Raw genomic sequence first — 23,155 nt, 5'->3', positions numbered from 1 at the left:
TCTCTCTCTCTCTCTCTCTCTCTCTATATATATATATATATATATATATATATATATGTTACCTCAGACGATTATAATTGTCAGCATTAATCAAATAATGTGTCAACACGATAATAACTTAACTTGCTTAGCCCTAATATATATATATTAAGTCAAGTCAAGTCAAGTCAAGTCAAAATTTATTTATATAGCACCATTTATACAGACAAGCTGACCAATGTGCTTTACAAAACAATAAAATATCACACGACGGACAGAGCCATAAAAATAAAAAGGAAAGTTACAAGTTATTAAAAGCAAGTGAATAAAAGTGTGTTTTCAAGCGTGTCTTGAAAACTGACAAGTCAGGTGCAGAGCGAACATGATTAGGCAAGCTATTCCATAGTGTCGAGCCTGCAATGGCAAAGGCACGATAACCTCTGTGTTTTAACCTGTACCGTGGTATAGATAAAAGTTTCTGTGTACCTGACCTAAGATCTCTGGAAGGATTGTAATGCTCTAGGAGTTCAGATAGATGGAGGGGAGCTAGGTTATTTAGGCATTTATAGACAAATAAAAGAATTTTAAAATCGACCCTAAAGCGAACCGGCAACCAGTGAAGGGATGCTAAGATCGGGGTAATATGTTCACGTTTGCAAATGCCTTTTAAAAGTCTCGCTGCTGCATTTTGGACTATTTGAAGACGTGTTAGAGTTGTTGAATTTATTCCATAGTATAGAGAATTGCAGTAGTCCAGTCGAGATGACAGGAATGCATGTATCACCCATTCAAAAGCTTGGGGACATAGAAAAGGTTTAACTTTAGTCAGCATACGTAGATGGAAAAAACAAGATCTGACAACAGAATTCACTTGCTTATCCAGTTTCAACAAACTATCTAATGAAACACATTTTTCACACAGGTATTTACCGGCAAATAAAGTGCATATGCTTCAGGGAGGTGGTTTAAACTACTTTTAGAAGGACCAAAGAGTATAAGTTCCATTTTATTTTCATTTAATTTTAGGAAATTTGCAGACATCCACTTCTTTATTTCGTCTAGGCAAGCCAACAGGTGCTCAAATGAATTTTTTCCTGCCCGTTTAATAGGGACATAAATCTGAATGTCATCTGCATAGCAGTGAAATGACACATCATATTTTTAAAATATGGATCCCAGAGGGAGCATATATAGGGAAAAGAGCGTAGGGGGCAGGATTGAGCCCTGGGGGATGGAGCCAAAACGGACAGAGAATCTTCGATCGCTTAAATATGAACTAAACCAATTGAATACTGTTCCTTTCAGCCCCACATCATATTCGAGTCTCGACAAAAGAATATCATGGTCCACCATGTCAAAAGCAGAGCTAAGATCTAAGAGCATTAAAATTATAGAATCTCCAGCATCTGTTGTCAGATAGATGTCATTAAAAACCTTCAGTAGTGCTAATTCGGTACTGTGGAGTGCTCGAAAGCCGGATTGCAACTTCTCATATATAGCATGTAAATTTAAATAAGAATGTAGTTGATTTGATACAACTTTTTCTAGAATTTTTGAAATAAAAGGCAAATTAGAGATAGGCCTATAGTTATTCAAAAAAGGATCAAGAACTGGTTTCTTGATTGATGGAAGTACTAAGGCATTTTTGAGATCAGCTGGAAAGATCCCTAAGCTAAGTGATTTATTTACAATGGTGAGTAAACTTGGTCCTAATGTGTCAAAAAGTTGTATTAAACTACGAGGTGAATAATGTCTAATGAACAAATTGTAGGCCTAAGATGGGTTATAATTTCTTGTAGATGTGAAAGAGAAATAGGATCAAATTCATGACAGACTGAGGAGCATGGAGGTTGCATAAATTGAGTGTTTTCAGTGTCATAATTGTTCTGAGTTTCGTCAGTACCTGGCCTATGATTTTCTATCTTATTAGAAAAAAATCTAAGAAAATCATCACCATTTCGGTGGGAAGGTACCGGATATGCTTTAATAGGTGGATTTAAAGCAGAGTTTATAGTAGAAAAAAGTAACTTTGGTTTTTGTCTATATGTTTCAGTTATTTGTGAAAAATACTGACATTTTGCCTTCTTAACTGCATTTAGAAAATTAGATAAGGCATCTCTCAGTACTTCGTAATAAACCTGAAGTCTATGCTTTCTCCATCTTCGTTCAGCCTGTCTACGTACATAGCCGTCTAAAACTATGTACAGTCTTGTTCAACCACGGCTCAGTTTTTTTCTTTAAGCGTTTAGGTTTAAGTGGAGCAACAGAATCTAAGACACTTATACAAGTAGAGTTAAAACGGTTAAAATGTTCATCTAAACCAATATTAGGAAGAGAGCTGTCTAAAAATTCACTATCACAGATGTTTTTATACATCTGAGAAAAGTTAGATATAGCAATAGAATTTAGTGTCCGAGACCAATGTACTGGCTTATGCATTGAAATTGACTCAGGGACCAAAGGTGTAGAAATTTTTTTTGGCTTATGATCAGAAAAATTAAATTCACTCATTGTCATATTAGAAACAGATAGTCTGAAAACCAAATCTAGTGTGTGGCCCTGTACATGAGAAGGGCCATCTACCCATTGAGAAAGTTCAAATGATTCCATCAGATTTACGAATTCCTTTGACAAAGAATCAGTACCGCAGCAAATATGAATATTAAAATCACCAAGGATTAAGAGTCTATCATATTGTGTTACAAGTTCACTTAAAAGTTCAGCAAATTCACCAATAAAATCTGTTGTGGATTTCGGAGGGCGATATATAAGTGCCACCACAACCGCATTTTCAACAGTTAATCCAAATAGCTGTAATTCAAAGCTTTTTAATGCATTGGTGGACAGTGACTGGCAAGAAAGTTTGTTTTTAAAAACAGAAACTAATCATCCACCCCGTCCCCTAGTCCGAGGGGAGTTTAAAATAGATAGTCCTGAGGTAATAGTTCAGTCAATGGCGCCATATCTCCAGGTTTCAGCCATGTCTCAGTTACTAATAACATGTCCAAATCATTTGAGACAACAAAGTCATTTAGAATAAAGGTCTTATTTTAATGCAGTTTTCATATTAATGCAGTTTTTTATTATTATTATTAAGTCCGTTGCTCACTGGCTCTGAATACACATACAGACAATTCATGGGTCACAGGAGGGGATGCTCCCGATCAATTTAGGCTAAGCATCAACATTCACAAACCACTATCCATTGTTATTTTTAAAAGAAAAGAATGCAACAAGGCCATAATCATGACTTTATAAGTTGGAAATAGGAAGTTTCCGATAGCACGTGAAGAATACTGAGAAGTGCTCTCGCTCAACACAGTGGAGTGGATCGATATATATATATATATATATATATATATATATATATATATATATATATATGAAATGATGTTATTATGTTATGACTTAGACATTTTTACATATGTTAACAATATTATTATTTCTTTTAATAGTAATTGGCGGACCACCTGCAATACCACTCACGGCCCACTGGTTGAAAACCACTGGACTAGTGGACTTTGCATGCTGAGCCACACCTCATGCCTACAGGTATATAAGGCCGCTCATCTCCCTCTTCCATCCTTACCCCTCTCGATGGCGTGGCAGCCAGGGGGTATGTGGACATTCCCCACGTTGAGAGAGCGATTGCGGTGCACCTTGTGCCCACAAAACACCACCACTTGGAGGAATCATCTGAGTCTCCCGTCGAAAGCCTGTAAGCTGTTGGGGGCTCTCGCTGCCAATGCCTTAAGAAACTGCTGGCCAAGCTGCCTATGCCCTGCATGCCATGACTATCCTGCATGTCCACATTAGTGGTCTAGGAGCATCATCTCTGGCTAAACCTGGCCGAGATGAGAGACATCGACAGAGGTCGCTTTCTCGATGCTCGCATCTCCCAGGTGGGCCTGTTCAGCGACACTGTCGAGGACTTTGCTCAGCAGTTCTCGGCGGAGCAAAAGCAGACTGAGGCCATTCAACACATCTTGCCCCTACATGACCTCCAGCTGCCACCATTCCGTCACAGGCAGTGCCTCAGCCTGCTCGACGGCGTGGGTACATCCCTGCGTCCTCCACACCGGCTCTCCCAGCGCAGGAGAGTGGCGCCTCCCTGCTCTTCAGGAGCTGGCGGAGATAGCACCACTACTTCCCCCGGAAGAGGGCCGAGTGGAGAATCTTCAGTTTTCTTTTCGTTTTGTCCCGCGCTGGTCCAACGGACAGCAATACCCACATTTTCAATAAAAGAGAAATTTCCCTTTTCTCTGAGTGGCAAGGCTCGTGGGTTGACAATGAGTGATGCTTTGCCTCCTCATTCTCACTTGCTATGCCCCCTATCGCCAGTGGCCAAAAGGTCGTGGTTCAGAGATGCAATGACTCTCCACGCGTCTCTAGACAGTTCGTCCATGAACACGGGGAGTTTTGCTGTCATGACTCAGAATGCGATGCTTTCGGGGCCATCCAACACAACTCCCCATTGCAGCTCCACTGCAGGTATGGTGACTGTCCCTTTGGTGCCACTCGTAGGGAGTTTGGGGGACTGCACTGGTTACACTCCCATGGCGCCACGGTACACATCGTGTCACCATCACACCCATGTGTTGCCAAGGTCAGTGAATTTGCGCTGGGGCTTTGGGAATGTTACGACCTTAAGCATATCTTTTGTTAACATATCTTACATAACCAACGTTCCCTGATGGAGGGAACGGAGATGTTGTGTCTCCATGCCACAGCCTTGAACTATTCGCTGTTGCCAGGACACGTTCTCGGTTCCTCAGCATAAAACCTGAATGAGTGGATGCATGCTGTTGCCTTATATACCCATAGGCACATAACATCTCCATTCCCTCCATCAGGGAATGAGGGTTACGTATGTAACCGAGATGATCTGCACTCCAGCGTGGTTAGCGCTCACACTCACTGATCTATATATAAACGAACCGCGCTCTCGCCAACCTCTTCCAACTGAGCCAGGGACTGCTAAATGGAATGATCACGTTAGTCAAACAAACCAGGCTTTGGGGGTCCGTAGACTGAGGACTGAGGACAACTTCACAGTGATCGATGCACACTCTTTCTCCTCCTTCTCCCCACTCTCAGAAATGGACGTTTCCAAACTTCTCCTGTCCAATCATCCTACTACTTGTCCACTTGATCCGATCACCAGTCACTTTCTTCAAGCGATCTCTTCTTCAGTCATACCTTCACTTACTCACATTATCAACTCCTCTCTTCACTTTGGAAGATTTCCCTCAGCATTCAAGCAGGCTCGGGTAAGCCCACTGCTCAAGAAACCATCTCTAAATCCAGCGCTTCTTGAAAACTACAGACCGGTATCCCTTCTTCCATTCATTGCAAAGACACTTGAGTGAGCTGTGTTCAACCAGCTTTCTATGTTCCTTGTACAGAACAACCTCCTGGACAGCAACCAATCTGGCTTCAAAAGTGGCCACTCAACTGAGACTGCTCTGCTCTCAGTTACCTGAAGCCCTGCAACTAGCAAGAGCAGCTTCAATATCCTCAGTACTCATCTTACTGGACCTGTCTGCTGCTTTTGACACCGTTAATCACCAGATTCTCCTGTCCACCCTCAGAAAGATGGGAATCTCTGGAACCGCACTCCTGTGGGTTAAGTCCTACCTCTCTGACAGATCCTTCAGCGTGTCTTGGAGGGGTGATGTTTCTAAGTCACAACACCTTGCTACTGGGGTTCCTCAAGGCTCAGTACTTGGACCACTTCTCTTCTCCATCTACATGACGTCATTAGGATCTGTCATTCAGAAGCATGGATTTTCTTACCTCTGACATTTCTAGCTGGATGAATGACCATCACCTTCAGCTTAACCTTACGAAGACACAACTCCTGGTGATTCCAGCTAACCCATTGCTTCATCACAACTTCTCTATACAGCTGGGTTCGTCAACCATTACTCCTTCGAGGACAGCCAGAAACCTAAGAGTTGTGATGGATCATCAGTTAAGCTTCACAGACCACATTGCTACAACGACCCGGTCCTGCAGGTTTGCCTTATACAACATTAGGAAGATTAGACCCTTCCTGTCAGAGCAAGCAACCCAACTTCTTGTCCAAGCTCTTGTTCTCTCCAGACTGGACTATTGTAATGCTCTCCTGGCGGGCCTTCCTGCATGTACTGTCAAGCCTCTGCAATTGATCCAGAATGCAACAGTAAGGGTTGTCTTCAATGAGCCAAAAAAAGCTCACATTACTCCTCTCCTCATCAGGTTACACTGGCTACCAGTAGCCGCTCGCATCAAATTCAAGGTACTGATGCTTGCCTACAAGACGACCACTGGCACGGCACCATCTTACCTAAACTCACTGGTTAAATCTTATGTGCCCTCCAGAAGTTTGCACTCTGCAAGTGAACGACGCCTTGTGTTGCCACCCCAAAGAAGTTCAAAATCACTCTCACGGACCTTTTCCTGGACTGTGCCCAGCTGGTGGAATGACCTCCCAATCTCAATTCGTACAGCTGAGTCTTTACTCATTTTCAAGAAACATCTAAAGACTCATCTTTTTCGACAGTACTTAACCAACTAATACTAGCACTTTCTGTCTGAACAAACCCAAAATCAAATAGTGTATTTTATACATGACACTATTCAATAGCCATCAATCTTCAACAAATAGTGGCAAGACCACATGCTTACCATTGAAAATCCTGCCCAAATGAAACATGGCCATTCTGAAATGGACCACGTCTAGACAGAAAGTGTGAGTATGAAAAGGTTTTCTAGTGTGGGGAGCATGAGGTGGGCTATGAGTGACAGTTAACCAGGACGAAATGACAGTGTGACATGAGTTTTCATCACACTGATGAAAAAAAAAACCCTTTCACACATGCGCTCCAACATCTTTGTTGGTTTGCACTGCAGGCAACATTGCAGATGGGGGTTGCACCAAACAGGTCTTGATGTGAATAAAACAACTGCCTGTGTGTTAAAAGATCCCAGCTGAAGCATTAAAGCAGCATGTTACATGTGCTTGAGTGCATCAATAACATCCATTTTTAACATGCATTACTTGACCAAATATGTTAACTGTTTGTACTCTGAACAAATTAATTAATTAATAAATTAATTAATTAATTACATCAAACCTGACAACAAAACAGATTCATGTGTGGTTTGAAATCAGTTTGAACGGTCAAATCAAATTGTTTTTCCCCCAGCAGAAGAATTCTCTGTTTTCTTTTGAAACTCTACAAAAATTCTGTGGCATTAATGTGCCTTTTAAAAGAATGAATAAACAAACAAACAAACAAACAAATAGTCTCAAATTGTGCTGTTTTATCTCACTTCTCATTGTTTGTAATTTTCTTCTTCTTTTTTTTTCTCCTAGTATGGTTGGGTTAATGACAGTGTTCCAGGCAAGCAGAAGCACACTGACAGCTGTATCCTTCTGCATGAGTATTTACCGTTAAGATGACAGGCTGACCACATGCTTAAGCGACTGTGACAGAACAGCGATTCAAAGTATGTTACAGAACAATCTTTAAGCTAGTGTATGATCTTTCGCAAACATGAGAGCTTACGAGAAAAGCAACAATGTTTGATTTTGTCAATAAAATAATGGTAACACTTTCAATGAAGCCCGTATTTTAACTCCGTATGTCTCGCAAACATGAGAGCTTACGAGAAAAGCAACAATGTTTGATTTTGTCAATAAAATAATGGTAACACTTTCAATGAAGCCCGTATTTTAACTCCGTATGTCTCGCTCCAACTCGTCACATTTGGTCAGGACACTTTTTGCGTCGCTTTTTGACGAAAAGGGAACCCCTTTAGCATAATTTTTCAATGTGCAGGGTCACCCATTGCTTTGAATAAGAAACCCTTAGCATCAATATTCTGACGCAAAAGGCTTATCGTCATGATTCAATTATATATTGGGCAATAATATTGCCATTATTGCATGATGTTGTATGATTTTTCAATGTAAACAGTCTTTTTTTTAATGCATTATGCATTTATTATAATACCTTAAGAATACCCTTATAATGTATTATAAATACATGCTTCATAGAAAGTGTTACCAATAATTTTTGTAAATCAGATTATCAGTATGGATTAAATACAGACTATGCTAGAAACAAGAGTCATATAGACATGAATGTTGCTAAAACCTATCTCTTGAGAGTTTAGATACTGTAGTGAGTGACTGGTGTACAGAAAAGCTCATGAAACGCCTGAGAAGCACTTTTCCATAATCTGAGGAGAGAGGCAGGTAATGTCATAAAAGATAGTATTAATTTGCATAATCGCGGTTGGTCATTTTAACTTGGAGCCTCAAGATGTTTAGCAAATATATGCATGACTTAAACACTTAAAATATGCACATATTTTGCTGAGGTCACTCGTACAGTATGTTCTGTGACAAACTTAAGTGGTAACTGACGCTTTGAGGATTTTCATATCATGACACAACACTTCACTGTCACTCTGCACTACCCAGAAACAAACTTCATCCCAATACGGCCGAGAGTGCAGATCAATCACTCCCAGTGTCTCCCAGTGATTTGGGTGTCTGCCACGACACTCGCTGTGAGAAATAGCGCAAGTGGAGTTACACAAGCCATAGATATGTATAGGTAGATTCCCCATTCGACTGTGCCAAGCACGTAGATGCATGCACCTTCTTAACCTTCTTAACGGTCAATTATGGTGAATGACGTCAAGTTGACCCTACCAATATGGCCAATGGTTTACATTTATAGGGGCCCATAGTAACAGTCGTTAATGAGGCATCTACAGTATGTATACATATCTATGATCTCAGTCAGACTGTCAGTTATAAACACCCAAACCTAGCCAAACCATCTACAGCAAATTCAGAAAACACTGTTGACTAATTAGTCCAATACATTTATCGCCTGTGTTGGCTTCTGATAAGAGTGGAGGCTTTGGTCTGAGTCCCAGATACATTGAGATCTCAGCTGAGACAGTTGTTGTTACTATCATTGTAACAAGCATTTCCACGTGACTGGCTGCTTGTTGTCTTGTCCACATTTCCCTGACCGGAGCCGTGGAGCATGAATCTTCACTATCAGCTGAACCTCAGCCTCATGATGCTCTGTGTTCGCCTTGTTATGCAACCCAAATCAGTCCGAATTAGTCGTCCTTGATTCAGCCGACCACCAAATTAGCATTGATTTTCTGAGCACTGTTCATAAATAGATTTTTAAATGAATTATGCTTGTTTCTTGAATTGGTCACAACCATGCAATACATAAACTGTCAAATGAGCGATTCATTAATTTGTTTCATTTATAATTTTTAAACTTTTCACATAGATTTTAAAATATTCCAGCGGACTTCCCAATTTTTTTTTATTAGGCGACCATTATTTTAGAATGTATCACCTTTTATTTCCATGGTGATGTGTCATGTTTGTCACGTGACTCGCTGCAGCCACAATAGCTGTACTGTAAATGAGTGATGTATGTGCTTTTATTTCATTTTTCCTTTTCTATTCAAAATATTCACAAACGTGTGAATTCTATTATGAAATATGCAATTTTCGAATATTGTATTTTTCGAATATATATTTTGTAGTTTAAACACCTTTATAATGATCATGTTTGTTGATCTATAATAGGTGATGGGCGCTGCCATGTTAGTTTGCGCTGAATCCAAGCTGTGGGATTTAAATTCATCCTTTCCTCCAGAAAGACATTAAAGTAAGTTTTTGGTGAACAGGGAGAAGAATAAACTTCATTGTTACCTATACAATGTTTATATGAAATCAGTAAAATGTGTCATTAAATTATATTCCATGACTGAAGGTACTTTAATCCAGCCTCCCGAGTGATATTTGTTGTTGTAGCACAGGCAAAGCCTCTCCTGCCCACAGCGGAGTGAAGATGGAGGATCCCATCGGAAGGTACAGTACTCACCACATACAGCTGCTTCCACAGGACGGACCACTCCTGCAGCGTAGAGGTGACCTCCGTAATGATGGGGTCCTCCAGCGGGACCACTGTCTCATATTGCCTGCACAGAAACAACAAACATTGACCACAGGTTAGTGTGATTGCCTGCCAAAAAGTAGTTTGAATAAATAGTGTAAAAAAAAAAAAAAAACTTTGTAAGTCTGTCAGTCAAACCAAAGCAGAAAACAACAAACATTGACCAGAGGTTAGTATGATTACACTCCAAAGAATGAATACACATCATATATATATATATATATATATATATATATATATATATATATATATATATATATATATATATAATATCATCATATAATATCATTAATAACAATTTATGTATAAATAATATTCATTTATGTATTAAATAAGAGTACACTGTATGTAGCGCTCTCATCATAAACCAATAGCATTAAATTCTCCTTTTTATCTTCCTGCTTTCTCTTTAGCTCTTCCTGTCCGTCCACTTCTCCACATTGTTATACATCCATCAGGCCTCATTGTTCTTCCACTCTCCTTCTTTGACACACGGTGGAAACAGATTGATCTCATCGTTCTGCTTTATCATCACGTGTCCAAAGTAACAGCTTTCAGAGTCATTTCTCCTTGTTTTGAGATTTTTGATGAGCTATAATTTGATCCTGGGACATGGCTGGACATGGAGTGCAGAGCGCCCTTCCTGTTACAGAAGCTAGGCAACAAAATCACATCACCATAGCTATTTACATAGGCAAGTCTCAAATCTTTTCAGGTGGTGGAGAACTTCAACAGTAAAAATGGATTGTGGATCACCTAAAACCCAAATATGGGGTAACCTACCATTAATACATTAAAATATGATCCATAGTTTTAAGTGATTTAGATGTTAACCTTTGAATAGCTATTCAAGTTTGGGGTCAGTGTTCTCAACATTAATATTAATCAGTAACAATTACTAAGCACTAAATCAGCATATTAGAACAAAAGATTATGTGAACTGACAAAATTTAGCTTTCGATCACAGAAATAAAATACATTTTAAAATATATTACAGCCGTAAAAAAGCTATTTTAAATTAAATTGTATTTCACAATATTACAGCTTTTACCATATTTTTGAACAAATAATTACAGCCTTGGTTAGCAGAAGAAACTTAGAGACCCCAAACCTTTAAATGGTACTGGAATTCATTGTTATGAGCTGATTAAATATTGGTGTTTTTTGATAATAACAATCATTAATATAATTCCTGCGTGTTTTTGGCAGCGAGTTCCCACTGGGAGTGACGTCCCGAAGTTACTCTGCTCTCTTTCTTGCTCACTGTTTCCCGTTCTCTCCATCCTTAACCATCTTGTGCCACGGAATCACTGAATCAGATTTAAACCTGTCAATGAATCTGTAAAAGCGAAACAATCTAATCACAGTTTTTCACTTCACAATATGTTATTTGCTGGAGTGGAGTGGTGTGGATTACTTTTGGATTACTGTGATGGTTTTTATCAGCTGTTTTTATCAACTCTCATTCTTACGGCACCCATTCACTGCAGTGCATCCATTGGTGACACAGTGATGCAATGATAAATTATCTAAATCAGACTAAGAAACAAACTCATGTTTTTAGACACTTTAATTACTAATCAAATGAAAAAGTATTATAGTTTAAATTCATAATAAATGAAAATAATATATTTTTTAGCTTTTTGACCAATTAGAAAGCAGGAATTAAATACATCTGTATGTGTAAATTCATAATAATGAATGCACTGAAAAGCATTTATAGAAAACTAAAATACATACGGTGAACCAAGCATGATGATTTAAAATTCATGTTGAAGTAAAACTTTTAATTTGACTTTATTACAAAGTGCACTTCTTGAAATTGCATTTAAGTGTATTAAGAAACAGTCATGACAATGTATCTCTTCAAGTGCACTTTCATTTCATTAATATTATATTATCTGCAAGTACAGCTTTTTAATGAATTTATTTATTTATTTTTAAGATTTAAAGTGCACTAAAAGTGCACATACAATAATCTTCTTTTTATTTTCCTCAAGGGAAGACCTAACCTTTCTGATTATCCATTCAATCAAATATCCCTAAAAGAACATTCAGTACATGAAGCATTTGAATCCCAGGAGCTGATGGTCTCACGTCACACCAAGCTTCATATCTGAAGCTAATATTTGAAAGAGAGAAATGGGAGTTAGAGATCTTCCAAAAGATGAAACCTCAGCCTTTCAGACATTAGATGAAACTCATGAGCCAGCAGAAGAGGAGAAAGGGGAATCGGAGGATTGAGATAAATGAATAAATAAAACGTTTCTCTTCCATCCATCTCTCTCCCCGTCGCCTTTTCTCGTCCAACCCATTCGTTCTCTACTGAGGAAGCAGCTTGACATGAATCAGTATAAAGACACTTACCCCCTGTTCGTGACGACTGCCTTCTTCAAGTGAACGTAGCCGGCTGGGAAGATCCCCTGTGAACCAAAAGAGAAGAACGTTACATTTCGGTTTCTGTGACCGTAAGCCTCCATGAAGATGGTGAACGAGTGGATGCGTCTCTGTGAATGTGAGCGAGCAGAAGACGATTCCAGTGGTCCTGCTAGACACAGATCATGGCATAATCTTAGCTTGTTATGCTCATAGTGCTCGAGGCTGAATCGACCTCAGGAAGTTCCCGGTTCCTCGACTAGCTGTGTCAAAGCCCAAGAAGCCCCTCTGGAGAAGAGAGTTGTTTTTATCAGACTTCTCAAACTTGATCAGTGTTAATATCTAGTTAATATCTTGTTAATATCCAGCACAATCTATACAATTAGTTTGAGACCTTTTAATTTACCTAGAGACTATGGGAACATCTTTTTATGCTCGGTATATATCCCACCCAATGGGAATGCATTTAAAGCAGCTTCATGTGTGGCGGACTGTGCTCATCAGCAGCTAAGGGATAAACCAGATTCCCCTATATTTGTTCTCGGAGACTTCAACCATTGTAGATTGGAGCTGTCTCTTCCTGGATTCCAGCAATATGTTAAAAACAGCACTCGTAAGAATAGGATGCTAGATAAATGCTATGGCAACATTAAAGATGCATATGCTGCCAGAATTACCCCAACCCCCCCCCTCTCTCGAACTCGGATCATAACATCATCCAACTGATCCCCACTTTTAAGTGTGCCATTAAAAAAAGCAAACCCGTCACAAAAATTGTCAGTGTGTTCCAGGATGAGAGTAAGGAGAAGCTGAGTGGATGCTTTCTGGCCACAGATTGGGATGTCTTTTATCGGGACAACGATATCGACAATATTGCGGAAACAATAACGGGGTACATCCATTTTTGTGTTGATAGGCTACTGTTGTGCCGAAAAAGACGATTATTATATATCCTAATAACAAAGACTACATAACACCTGAAATTAAACATCTGATCAAGAGGAAAAAGCAAGCATTTTGGAATAATGATTTGATGGAACTGAGATCAATACAAAAAGTCCTGAGAAGGGAACTGAAGTGGGTGCGAGAGGAACACAGTAAACGAGTTAAGGAAGCCTTTTTAACGAATAACCCCAAAAATTGTGGGACACGGTGAAAGATATGACTAATATGAAATCTAGTATGAGGGAATTAAATATGGAGAATGACTTGTATAAGGCTAATGATCTTAACATCTTTTATAAACGTTTTGACTTGAATTGTGAAACAAATGTGACCTGCTGAGGTAGAATAAGAACAATGGATAGAATAATAATTAACCCGAAAGATGTCACTGCAGTTTTTAAAAAGCTGAATAGTAATAAGGCTAGTGGACCTGATGGAATTTCATCTTTTATTTTGAAAACATTCTCGGATGAGCTAACTCTGGCTTGGTCCCCCTTATTTCAATTTCAAAATAAAACTGTTGTGAAACTGTTACGCTGACTTGTGAAATTTTCATTGCTATATTTCTCAGAACTAAAGCTAAGAACCAGTTACTTGACCACAAGTCTCCATTAGATTTTTATTTATTATCATTACTGGCTGGGCGAAACATCTCAGATATACTGTACACACTGAGACATTGATCTCAGAAAGAGATCTCGCTTGTGATTGGAGTCTTGAACTCCATGAACTGCATTAGCTATCTGACTTAAACTACATTAACTTGATGACTGAAATTAACACAGGCATGGTTCCTGACCAGAAAACAAGACACTCTTCAAACCCTTCCAGTCAATAACTGCAACTGAGAAGAACACTTCCAAATCTCAAGAGCAATTTATTTCATCAGTCAAACGGTGCAAAGCTCTCAATTTTCTCAACTGATCAATTGAAGGGATTTAGGGCGTCAAAAAAAAAACAAAAAAAAAACAATTAATGGCTTTAGAATGAAATAGACAGATACTGAGTTTAGCACAAAGCAAGTACATCCCACACAAACATCTCAACTGGAGAATCCAGATGGTGGAGCTTCTTGCCACATACAGTTGTAGCCTAATTTTCTTCGCTGTTCGCTTTCAAAGGTCAGATTAATTAGTAATTGAGGAGACCAAATGCTCTCGAACAAACCTCCATCTGTGGAGGAAGGATTCCATGTGCAAGGATGACAAACTGGCATATGTTAGTATTCATGAGATGGGTGGTCACTCGCTAACCGCTGCTTTCAGTCATACATGAAGACCTCCTGTTGTCTGAGGAGAGCTTTTTTCATGATGATACTTTAAAATATGTATTTGCTTTTATATAAAAGTGATGGGGTTTTGAAGCATTATGGTAATGACAGTTGTGTAAAATGTGCTTCATTGTCATGAAAAAAAAAGATTTTAAAAAATTTATAAAAGACAGTAAAACAATTATAATCATGTTACTTTAAAGTTTAAATATTGTTTATTTACATTTTTCACATAAAAGTGATGAGATTTGGTTCATAACTGTCATAAAAAAGCATACAAATAAAAATCATAAAAGCCAGTACAATAATTATAACCATGATACTTTAAAATGTTTTCATTTATTTATTTGATTTTGTTTTTTTCACATATAAGTGATGCGATTTAGTTGCCTTACAGTAATGACAGCTGTGTAAAATGTACTTCATTATCATAAAAAAAAAATATTAAAAAAAAGTATTAAAAAAAGGCAGCACAACAAATGATGCTGTTCAATGTATTTTTTTTTTTTTTTTTTTTTTACATCCAAGTGTTGAGATTTTGTTACATTATGGTAATAATTGTTATGCAAAATGGGCTTTATTGACAATAACAAAAGATTAAAAAATTATCAATGATAAATGATAAAAGGTGGTACAACAATTACCAACCCGAATCCAAAAAAGTTGGGACACTGTACAAAAACAGAATGCAATGATGTGGAAGTTTTAAATTTCAATATTTTATTCAGAATACAACATAGATGATGATATCTAAATGTTTAAACTGAGAAAATGTATCACTTTAAGGGAAAAATAAGTTGATATTAAATTTCATGGCATCAACACAGCTCAAAAAAGTTGGGACAAGGCCATGTTTACCACTGTGTGGCATCCCCTCTTCTTTTTATAACAGCCTGCAAACGTCTGGGGACTGAGGAGACGAGTTGCTCAAGTTTAGGAATAGGAATGTTGTCCCATTATTGTCTAATACAGTGTCTAGTTGCTCAACTGTCTTAGGTCTTCTTTGTCACATCTTCCTCTTTATGATGCGGCAAATGTTTTCTATGGGTGTAAGATCTGGACTGCAGGCTGGCCATTTCAGTACCCGGATCCTTCTTCTATGCAGTCATGATGTTGTAATTGATGCAGTATGTGGTCTGGCATTGTCATGTTGGAAAAAAATGCAAGGTCTTCCCTGAACGAGACGACGTCTGGATGGGAGCATATGTTGTTCTAGAACTTGGATATACTTTTCAGCATTAATGGAGCCTTTCCAGGTGTGTAAGCTGCCCATGCCACTCACTCTCATGCAACCCCATACCATCAGAGATGCAGGCTTCTGAACTGAGCACTGATAACAACTTGGGTTGTCCTTGTCCTCTTTAGTCCGGATGACATGGCATCCCAGTTTTCCAAAAAGAACTTAATTTTGATTACTCTGACTACAGAACAGATCATGATTAGATATGGACTCATTTTTGACCTATAGAGTTTTAGCCGGCAACTGTGAATGTCACGGTGGATTGTGTTCACCGACAGTGTTTTCCGGAAGTATTCCTGAGCCCATGTTGTGATTTCCATTACAGTATCATTCCTGTATGTGATGCAGTGCCGTCTAAGGGCCCGAAGATCACGGGCATCCAGTATGGTTTTCGTGGGTGGGGGGAGTCCAGGAATTGTGGGTGGGGGGAGTGCATGTACAGTTCTCTCTCCACCTTCAATACCACGACTTAGGTGCCCTTGAGCAAGGCATCGAACCCCCAACTGCTCCCCGGGCGCCGCAGCATAAATGGCTGCCCACTGCTCCGGGTGTGTGCTCACAGTGTGTGTGTGTTCTCTGCTCTGTGTGTGTGCATTTCGGATGGGTTAAATGCAGAGCACAAATTCTGAGTATGGGTCACCATACTTGGCTGAATGTCACGTCACTTTCACTTTTTTCAATTTGGTCCTCCAGCTGTTCCTTATCTGTACATTTAACTTTTCAGGCCTCTTATTGCTACCTGTCCCAACTTTTTTGTAGCTCTCATGAAATCCAAAATGAGCCAATATTTGACATTTCAAAATGTCTCACTTTTAAAATTTGATATGTCATCTATATTCTATTGTGAATAAAATAAAAAATAAAAAAAGTTTATGAGATTTATAAATTATTTCATTCCTTTTTTTACTCACAATTTGTACAGTGTCCCAACTTTTTTGGAATCGGTTTGTATAATCATTCAATTATACTTTTTTCTTTGGTATTTATATTTATATTATATTTATATTCACATAAATGCGAGGAGATTTTATTGCATTATGGTAATGACAGTTTAAAATATGCTTCACTATCATAAAAAAATAGTATTAGTATTAAAATAATCCCACAATTTTTTGACTTCCAATTAATCCAATTAATATATTTTATTATTTATAGTATTAATATACTGTATATATATATATATATATATATATATATATATATATATATATATATATATATATATATATATATATATATATATATATATATATATATATATATATATATATGTGTGTGTGTGTGTGTGTGTGTGTGTGTGTGTGTGTGTGTGTGTATTAAATAAAAAAATATTTTGTAATTCAAAACAGGACACAGGAATGTAACAATAAGTGTACAAAAGAAAATGGATTAAAAGAAAAAAAAAACTTGTATTTGGTTTGATCAGTAATTCAAGCTGAAGAGGTGGTGTGTGGCATTTCCAGACTGTGTATGAATCACGCGCTGATACACAGAAGGACTCTAGCACTGTCATTCTGTCCTGTGTTCAGCATCCGCTTTGGAGGCAGATAATAAAGCTGCTCTATATGAGCTGAACTCAGAAGGGGATGTTACTGTAGGCCTGAGGCGGCACAGATGTGTGTGTGTGTGTGTGTGTGTGCACATCATCTCCATCTGTTGAAACTCATGTTATGACTATGTGCGTCTGCCAGAAGCCTCCAGTTTGTTTTATTATTTTATCATGAACACCAGATCTGAGTGATGGAAATAAAGTAGCGTGTGTCATGAAGGTCAGGAGCGAAGACAGCTGAGTCAGCAAGAAACGCTTTAAAGGACAGTGATTAAACTTGACTTACAGCATAGTTAAATTAAACACTATAAACGCAATAATATAATATAATATAACATATTACCTAGAAATAAAATATTTTTCTCGTCCTTTTATTCAAATTTATTTATCTATTTCATATATATGCCTATATAATAAAATAAAATACTCATTCAACTTGTAAAAGACATTTTAAATGTCATTCATTTAATCTCTCTGAATGGTTAAACTATGGGTCATTTTATTGGCATTTTATTGGCTCAACCACTGAAACTTATCTTTGGTCAGCACTGTTTAGTGTAGAAACGCAAGCAGTTATTTCTGTCTCATAGTCAATAAAAGCTGTAAGTGCTTGCTAAACTTCTGTTGTGTGACTAACAGGCTTTATATCTGTCAGACTGATGTGGATCAGGGTATTTAACGAACAGTCAAATGCTGCATTTCATCAAAATGACACATTTTTCAACCTAACTATAGATTTATTCTACTGTATTTTAGGGATGTCCCGATCAGGTTTTTTTGTCTTTGAGTCCGAGTCATTTGATTTTGAGTATCTGCCGATACCGAGTCCCGATCCGATACTTCTATAATACATAAAAAAAGAATAAAGAAGAGCAAAAAAACAGATCCAGGATGTTCAATAAATTACATTTTGAAATATATTCAAATATAAAACAGCTATTTTAAATAGGCTAGTAAAAATATTTCAAAATCTTACTGTTTTGCTGTACTTTGGATCAAATAAATGCAGGCTCGGTGAATAGAAGGGACTTTAAAAAAAAACACCTTACCAAGCTTACTGTTCAAAAACTTCTGACTGGTAGTATAGGCAACTTTATTTTTTCTCTAATTTTTAGCTTTTAATTGGCTTAGAAATCTATAAATGCTGGACAATAACAAATAATAATGATTTTTTTATATACTACAAACACTGTTTATCACATAATAATGCAGAATAGTTTCTATACTGTAATAAATACTATGTCAATCAGCACTGCATTGTTCATACTTTATTTATCACCTGCTGGAGATGACTTGAAGAACAATTTATTGTCGTGATCGTATATTAATGTCTTCATGTTTGCATAAGTTTCTGTTTTCCTGTGAGCACCACAGCATAACTGGATGCTTTTGTCCATATTAGGAATATCCTGATATCAGCGCGAGAGCGCGCTCCGGCTTCGAGTATGAATGAAACACACACTGCATGAGAGTTTAGCGCTCTGTGATGTTCATCTCGCTGTATCCTGAGTCCGAATGAAATATCAGGTCATGCGCAAACTATCATGTTTCTTTGAGTTTGAATCTATATTTATTCACACCAGCTCTTGAAATCAAAGTGATGTCATGCCGCACGCGTCGCTGTTTCTGTGTGGAGTCAAAAGGGTCTAACTCTGTGCCACCGCATTACAAAAGATGTGTAAAAAATTAATGAGAATATATATATATATATATATATATATATATATATATATATATATATATATATATATATATATATATATATATATATATATATATATATATCCGAGTCCTGATCGGGAGGTAACATCCGATTCCGATCGAGTCTGAAACCACGCGATCGGGCCCGATTTCCGATCACGTGATCGGATCTGGACATCCCTACTGTATATTGCCCAACACTCAGAGGATTACAAGACAGCATGCAAAACAAATTGCAGAGAAAAACAATGCAGAGCAATGCTGGCATTTTTCTGCAGGTGTATGATTATCAACAGACAAACATTAATTTTATCATTTAGGAACATGTTTGTGTAATTGAGCTTCCAAGTAGTAAATCCACCTTCAAGTGCTGTTCTACTGTGCTTTTTCAAGTTGGAAGTTGGTAAATCAAGCCATTCAGGTCCTAATAAGGCATTCAAGGCTTGGGAAATCAACATGTACATCCATATCAGTATGTGAGCAGTTCTTCTTTGTAATCTTGATTTGGCAGGGTTCTGAACGATGAACTACCAAGTTCACTCAACCAAAAGCTAGCACCCAAATCCAAACCATTTAGCCATGGGAATAAACCCCTGGCTTGGACATTACTAGCTCCACATATAAAGTGCTTCACAGTCATGACACACTGAAGATTTCTCAGGATATCTCCTAACAAACAAATGACAAGATCCACATTTGATATATTTCTGAATAAACAAACACACTCCTAGCTTGCAGAGTGTGAGTTTATGAAATACACTTTGACGGTTTTCGTCAAATCCTCAAAATGAGACTTAACTTTTAATTATTAAATGCATTTTATTAAATATATTGACTTAGTTTAAGATAATAACACTCATTTTCAGATAAATCCTGAATGCTTGCAGTGGGAGGGGCAATTTTATTTAAGCAAGAACCTGATTGGACATAAATCTAAGTAGAGCAGGATGAGCCATCGATAATGTTGGTTTATTTCTCAAATCAGAGAATCTGTGAATTTAAGTGCTAAAAGTGAGTCTCTCAATGTTAAGGAGTACACTAGCATATACATTAGCATCAGAGCTAATGTTTTGATGGTTTAACCCCTGTGAAAAAGAAGTGCACTTCAGCACACTTACAAAAAAAAACAGTAATTATTATTAAAATAATATACCTTTAAATAATTGTCTTGAGTGTGAACTGAATGTTTTTGACAAATGTCACTTACAATAAAATGAAAATGTATTACAGTTAAAATTTTAAATAAATGCAATTAGTTTAACATTTTTAAGTACATTCTTATATGTAATTAACTTATATGTTGTCTTTGAAATATGGTTAAAAAAAAATTCTGCCAAATGTACTGATTTATGTCAAACTACTGTAAAATATACTTTAATGTAATTTCTACTGTAACTTATATGTCATATATTTACAAAACCCATGTCACTTGCACTGTACGTGGACCCTCATGTATGTGTAAAAAAAAACAAAAAAACTTTGGGCTTAATGCACCTCAGCGTGGTGGTCTTGCATAAACGTTTCTGAAATGTTCTGATATACATAACATCCAATTTTCATATATGCACTCCATACACATACAGTATATCCATGGCAGGTTGAGTTTTTATAATGTGACAGCAACTACCTGTATCTTCCACCAGGTGAGCCGTATCGTATCGGTAAGACCGCTGACCTGTAACTAACAGCTCTGCTCTCAGTTAGAGGACCAAACAAAGATGAATGTGCTTCCCTTTCCTCGCTCCCAGCAGCCTAATGCTCGTTTAGCAGAAAAGGTCAACGCTGAGCCAAATAAGAATAGCAATCATGCTGCAAGCGGATAAAAAGAGCGAAGCCAACGAGGGAAAGAAATACAGCGAGCAGCATCCACATGTTAGAATCATTCCTGACAGCAATTGTGCTCTGGATAATGCTTACATTTGTTTGCTTAAAGAAATCTAAATGGACTATTTACTTTCCTAATAAATGTTCCAGGTATTCATGCACATGATTTATCAGTCCATGTTATTCCCAAGAATGTTTTCATAATGTTTCATCAAAAAGTAATAACTTCGTCTGGCTCCTAAATAACTTTTGAGCTGAAAATAATATTAAACATTAATATCATAGCCCACTATCCTCAGTCCAATAAAATGAAGTCTTGCCCTACATTATTTCCCACTGAACGTTCTGTTTATTTATTTATTTGTTATACACAAGTGATAATTCAGAATTTTTCTACGTCCTTTGTCTCTTAAAATTGTGCATCTCATATTTTGGGTTGGTGGCTCAATGCAAGGAATATTCCATGTATGTTTCTCAACTTTGAGTTTCGGAGTAAAAACTTCTAACTAACACGTCAATGCCAATTTGTACCCACATTTGCCACATGCTGAGTATTAATATTTTGGGTAGCTGGATTAAGCTCCTCTCTAAACATATTCAGTGATGAAGGTGAATTAAATATATACATAATATTCCTCGTATTTTAGTTTTTATTTGCAATTAACTAATTTTGAAAGTCTTTCTATATTAAGAATATTGTGGCATCACTTTTTTTTTAAATCAAACTAATAATTACAAATAGAAAACCTTGATTATAAAGATTTGCCTATAAATTCTCACAAAAGTATTGGATTCCCCTGAGAAACTTGGTGTTGTCTTGCAAAACATTTGAGTTCTGTCACAAAAGTATTATGCTTTGCATTAATGTGCTTTCGCTTGCAAAATTATTGTTTCCCCAAGAAACTAAGTTTGCTCTCAAAAGTATTGCGTTTCCCAGAGAAACGTTTCATTTGCTTGCAAAACATTTGCGGTGTTTCATTCAAGTGTTGTTTTCCATGAGAAACTCGCAAAAGTATTGTGTTACCCAAAGAAGCTTTGCATTCGTCCACACAACATTCATCTTCAAATGCAAAAGTATTGTGTTTCTTTGGGAAAATTTGCGTTTACTTGCAAAAGTATTGCGTTTCCCAGAGAAACGTTGTTTTTGCTTGTAAAACATTTGCGCTCTCTTGTTAAAGTATTGTGATCCCCCAAGAAACCATTTGCAAATGTTTTGTGAAGGTATTACTGTCTCACAATAAATTTGGCATTCACTTAAAAACCATTTGCATTCTCTCAAAGTATTATTTCTCATAAAAGTATTGTGCAAAAGTATGAGAACTTGCGCTCTCTTGCAACACTCCAATCCAAGCTTATGTTATTTCCATCAAAATGGTTTTGCGAGAAGCATTAAAAAATAATTCCACTACCATGTCCTTTTGGGAAGTCTTTATGTAAGAGACTCTGTTATAGACTCAAATAATTTGAAACATTAGTAGTAAACATCAATAAAAAAATAAAAAAGTGTATTTTCATGTATATTCATGCCTGAACTACTGATCTATGTTTGTAAAGATTTGTTAAATAAAGTTACCAAAATAAATGAACCAAAAATAGCGTAACAGACAAAAAAAGCTACAGGAAGCAAGATCTGTGTCTGACCTCTAGAGATGCTTTTATAAAGATGATGACAAAGCAGAGACACCAATATGTCAGGTTTAAATTCGTCTGGGTAACAAAGCTATCTTTCCCTGCCATCATTCATCTTGATAAAAAGGCAGGTTTTGTGTGAAGGTCTGTCTAACAGACTCTCTCCCCTCTGTCACCCCTCTTGACCTCTCTCCCTGTGCGGTGCAGGTTGCCATGAGGAGTAATGATCTGGTCTAATCGGCAGGAATTTCTCTCCGGAGACACAGCCCACTGTGGCCTGGATTCTGGAAAAGAAACTCTTATTCCATCTGCAAGAACGTCCCAGATTTCAGTGTGGAAAGTCTAAAAACCTGCCATGTCAGTGGTGTAGTGTTACCGCTGGTGATAAAGTTTATTACTGTTTTTCTTCTAGAAACTGTTCTGAACCATGAAGCAAAACAAATGTTGAGATTGATAAGACCATATTATATAAATTATACTGCATACATTTAAGTGTATATCAATATATTACCCAACACTATTGTTCCAAAGTTTTGGGTTAGGAGAATGGTTGATTGACTGACTGATTGATTGATTTAAAGAAAATAATGCTTTTATTCAGCCAAAATGTATTCAATTGATCAAAAGTGACAGTAAAGACATTTACAATGTTACAA

General features: G+C 37.3%; 1 protein-coding gene across 5 annotated transcripts in view; it reads right to left on the bottom strand.

Moving 5' to 3' along the window:
• The window catches only part of LOC132131188 (dedicator of cytokinesis protein 3-like), a 181,724-nt gene that overhangs the window by 100,738 nt on the left and 57,831 nt on the right, over positions 1 to 23,155 (bottom strand). For all 5 annotated transcript variants that reach the window (XM_059543182.1, XM_059543183.1, XM_059543184.1 and 2 more), the window contains exons 4-5: positions 12,333 to 12,388; positions 9,894 to 9,990 (exon numbers count right to left, since the gene is read on the bottom strand). In XM_059543182.1, coding sequence (XP_059399165.1) covers positions 9,894 to 9,990; positions 12,333 to 12,388 — 153 coding nt within the window. The remainder of the gene's footprint in view (positions 1 to 9,893; positions 9,991 to 12,332; positions 12,389 to 23,155) is intronic.

Source organism: Carassius carassius, chromosome 48 (assembly GCF_963082965.1).
Source record: "Carassius carassius chromosome 48, fCarCar2.1, whole genome shotgun sequence".
Lineage (NCBI taxonomy): Eukaryota > Metazoa > Chordata > Actinopteri > Cypriniformes > Cyprinidae > Carassius > Carassius carassius.
This window is presented reverse-complemented; position numbering and strand designations above follow the sequence as displayed.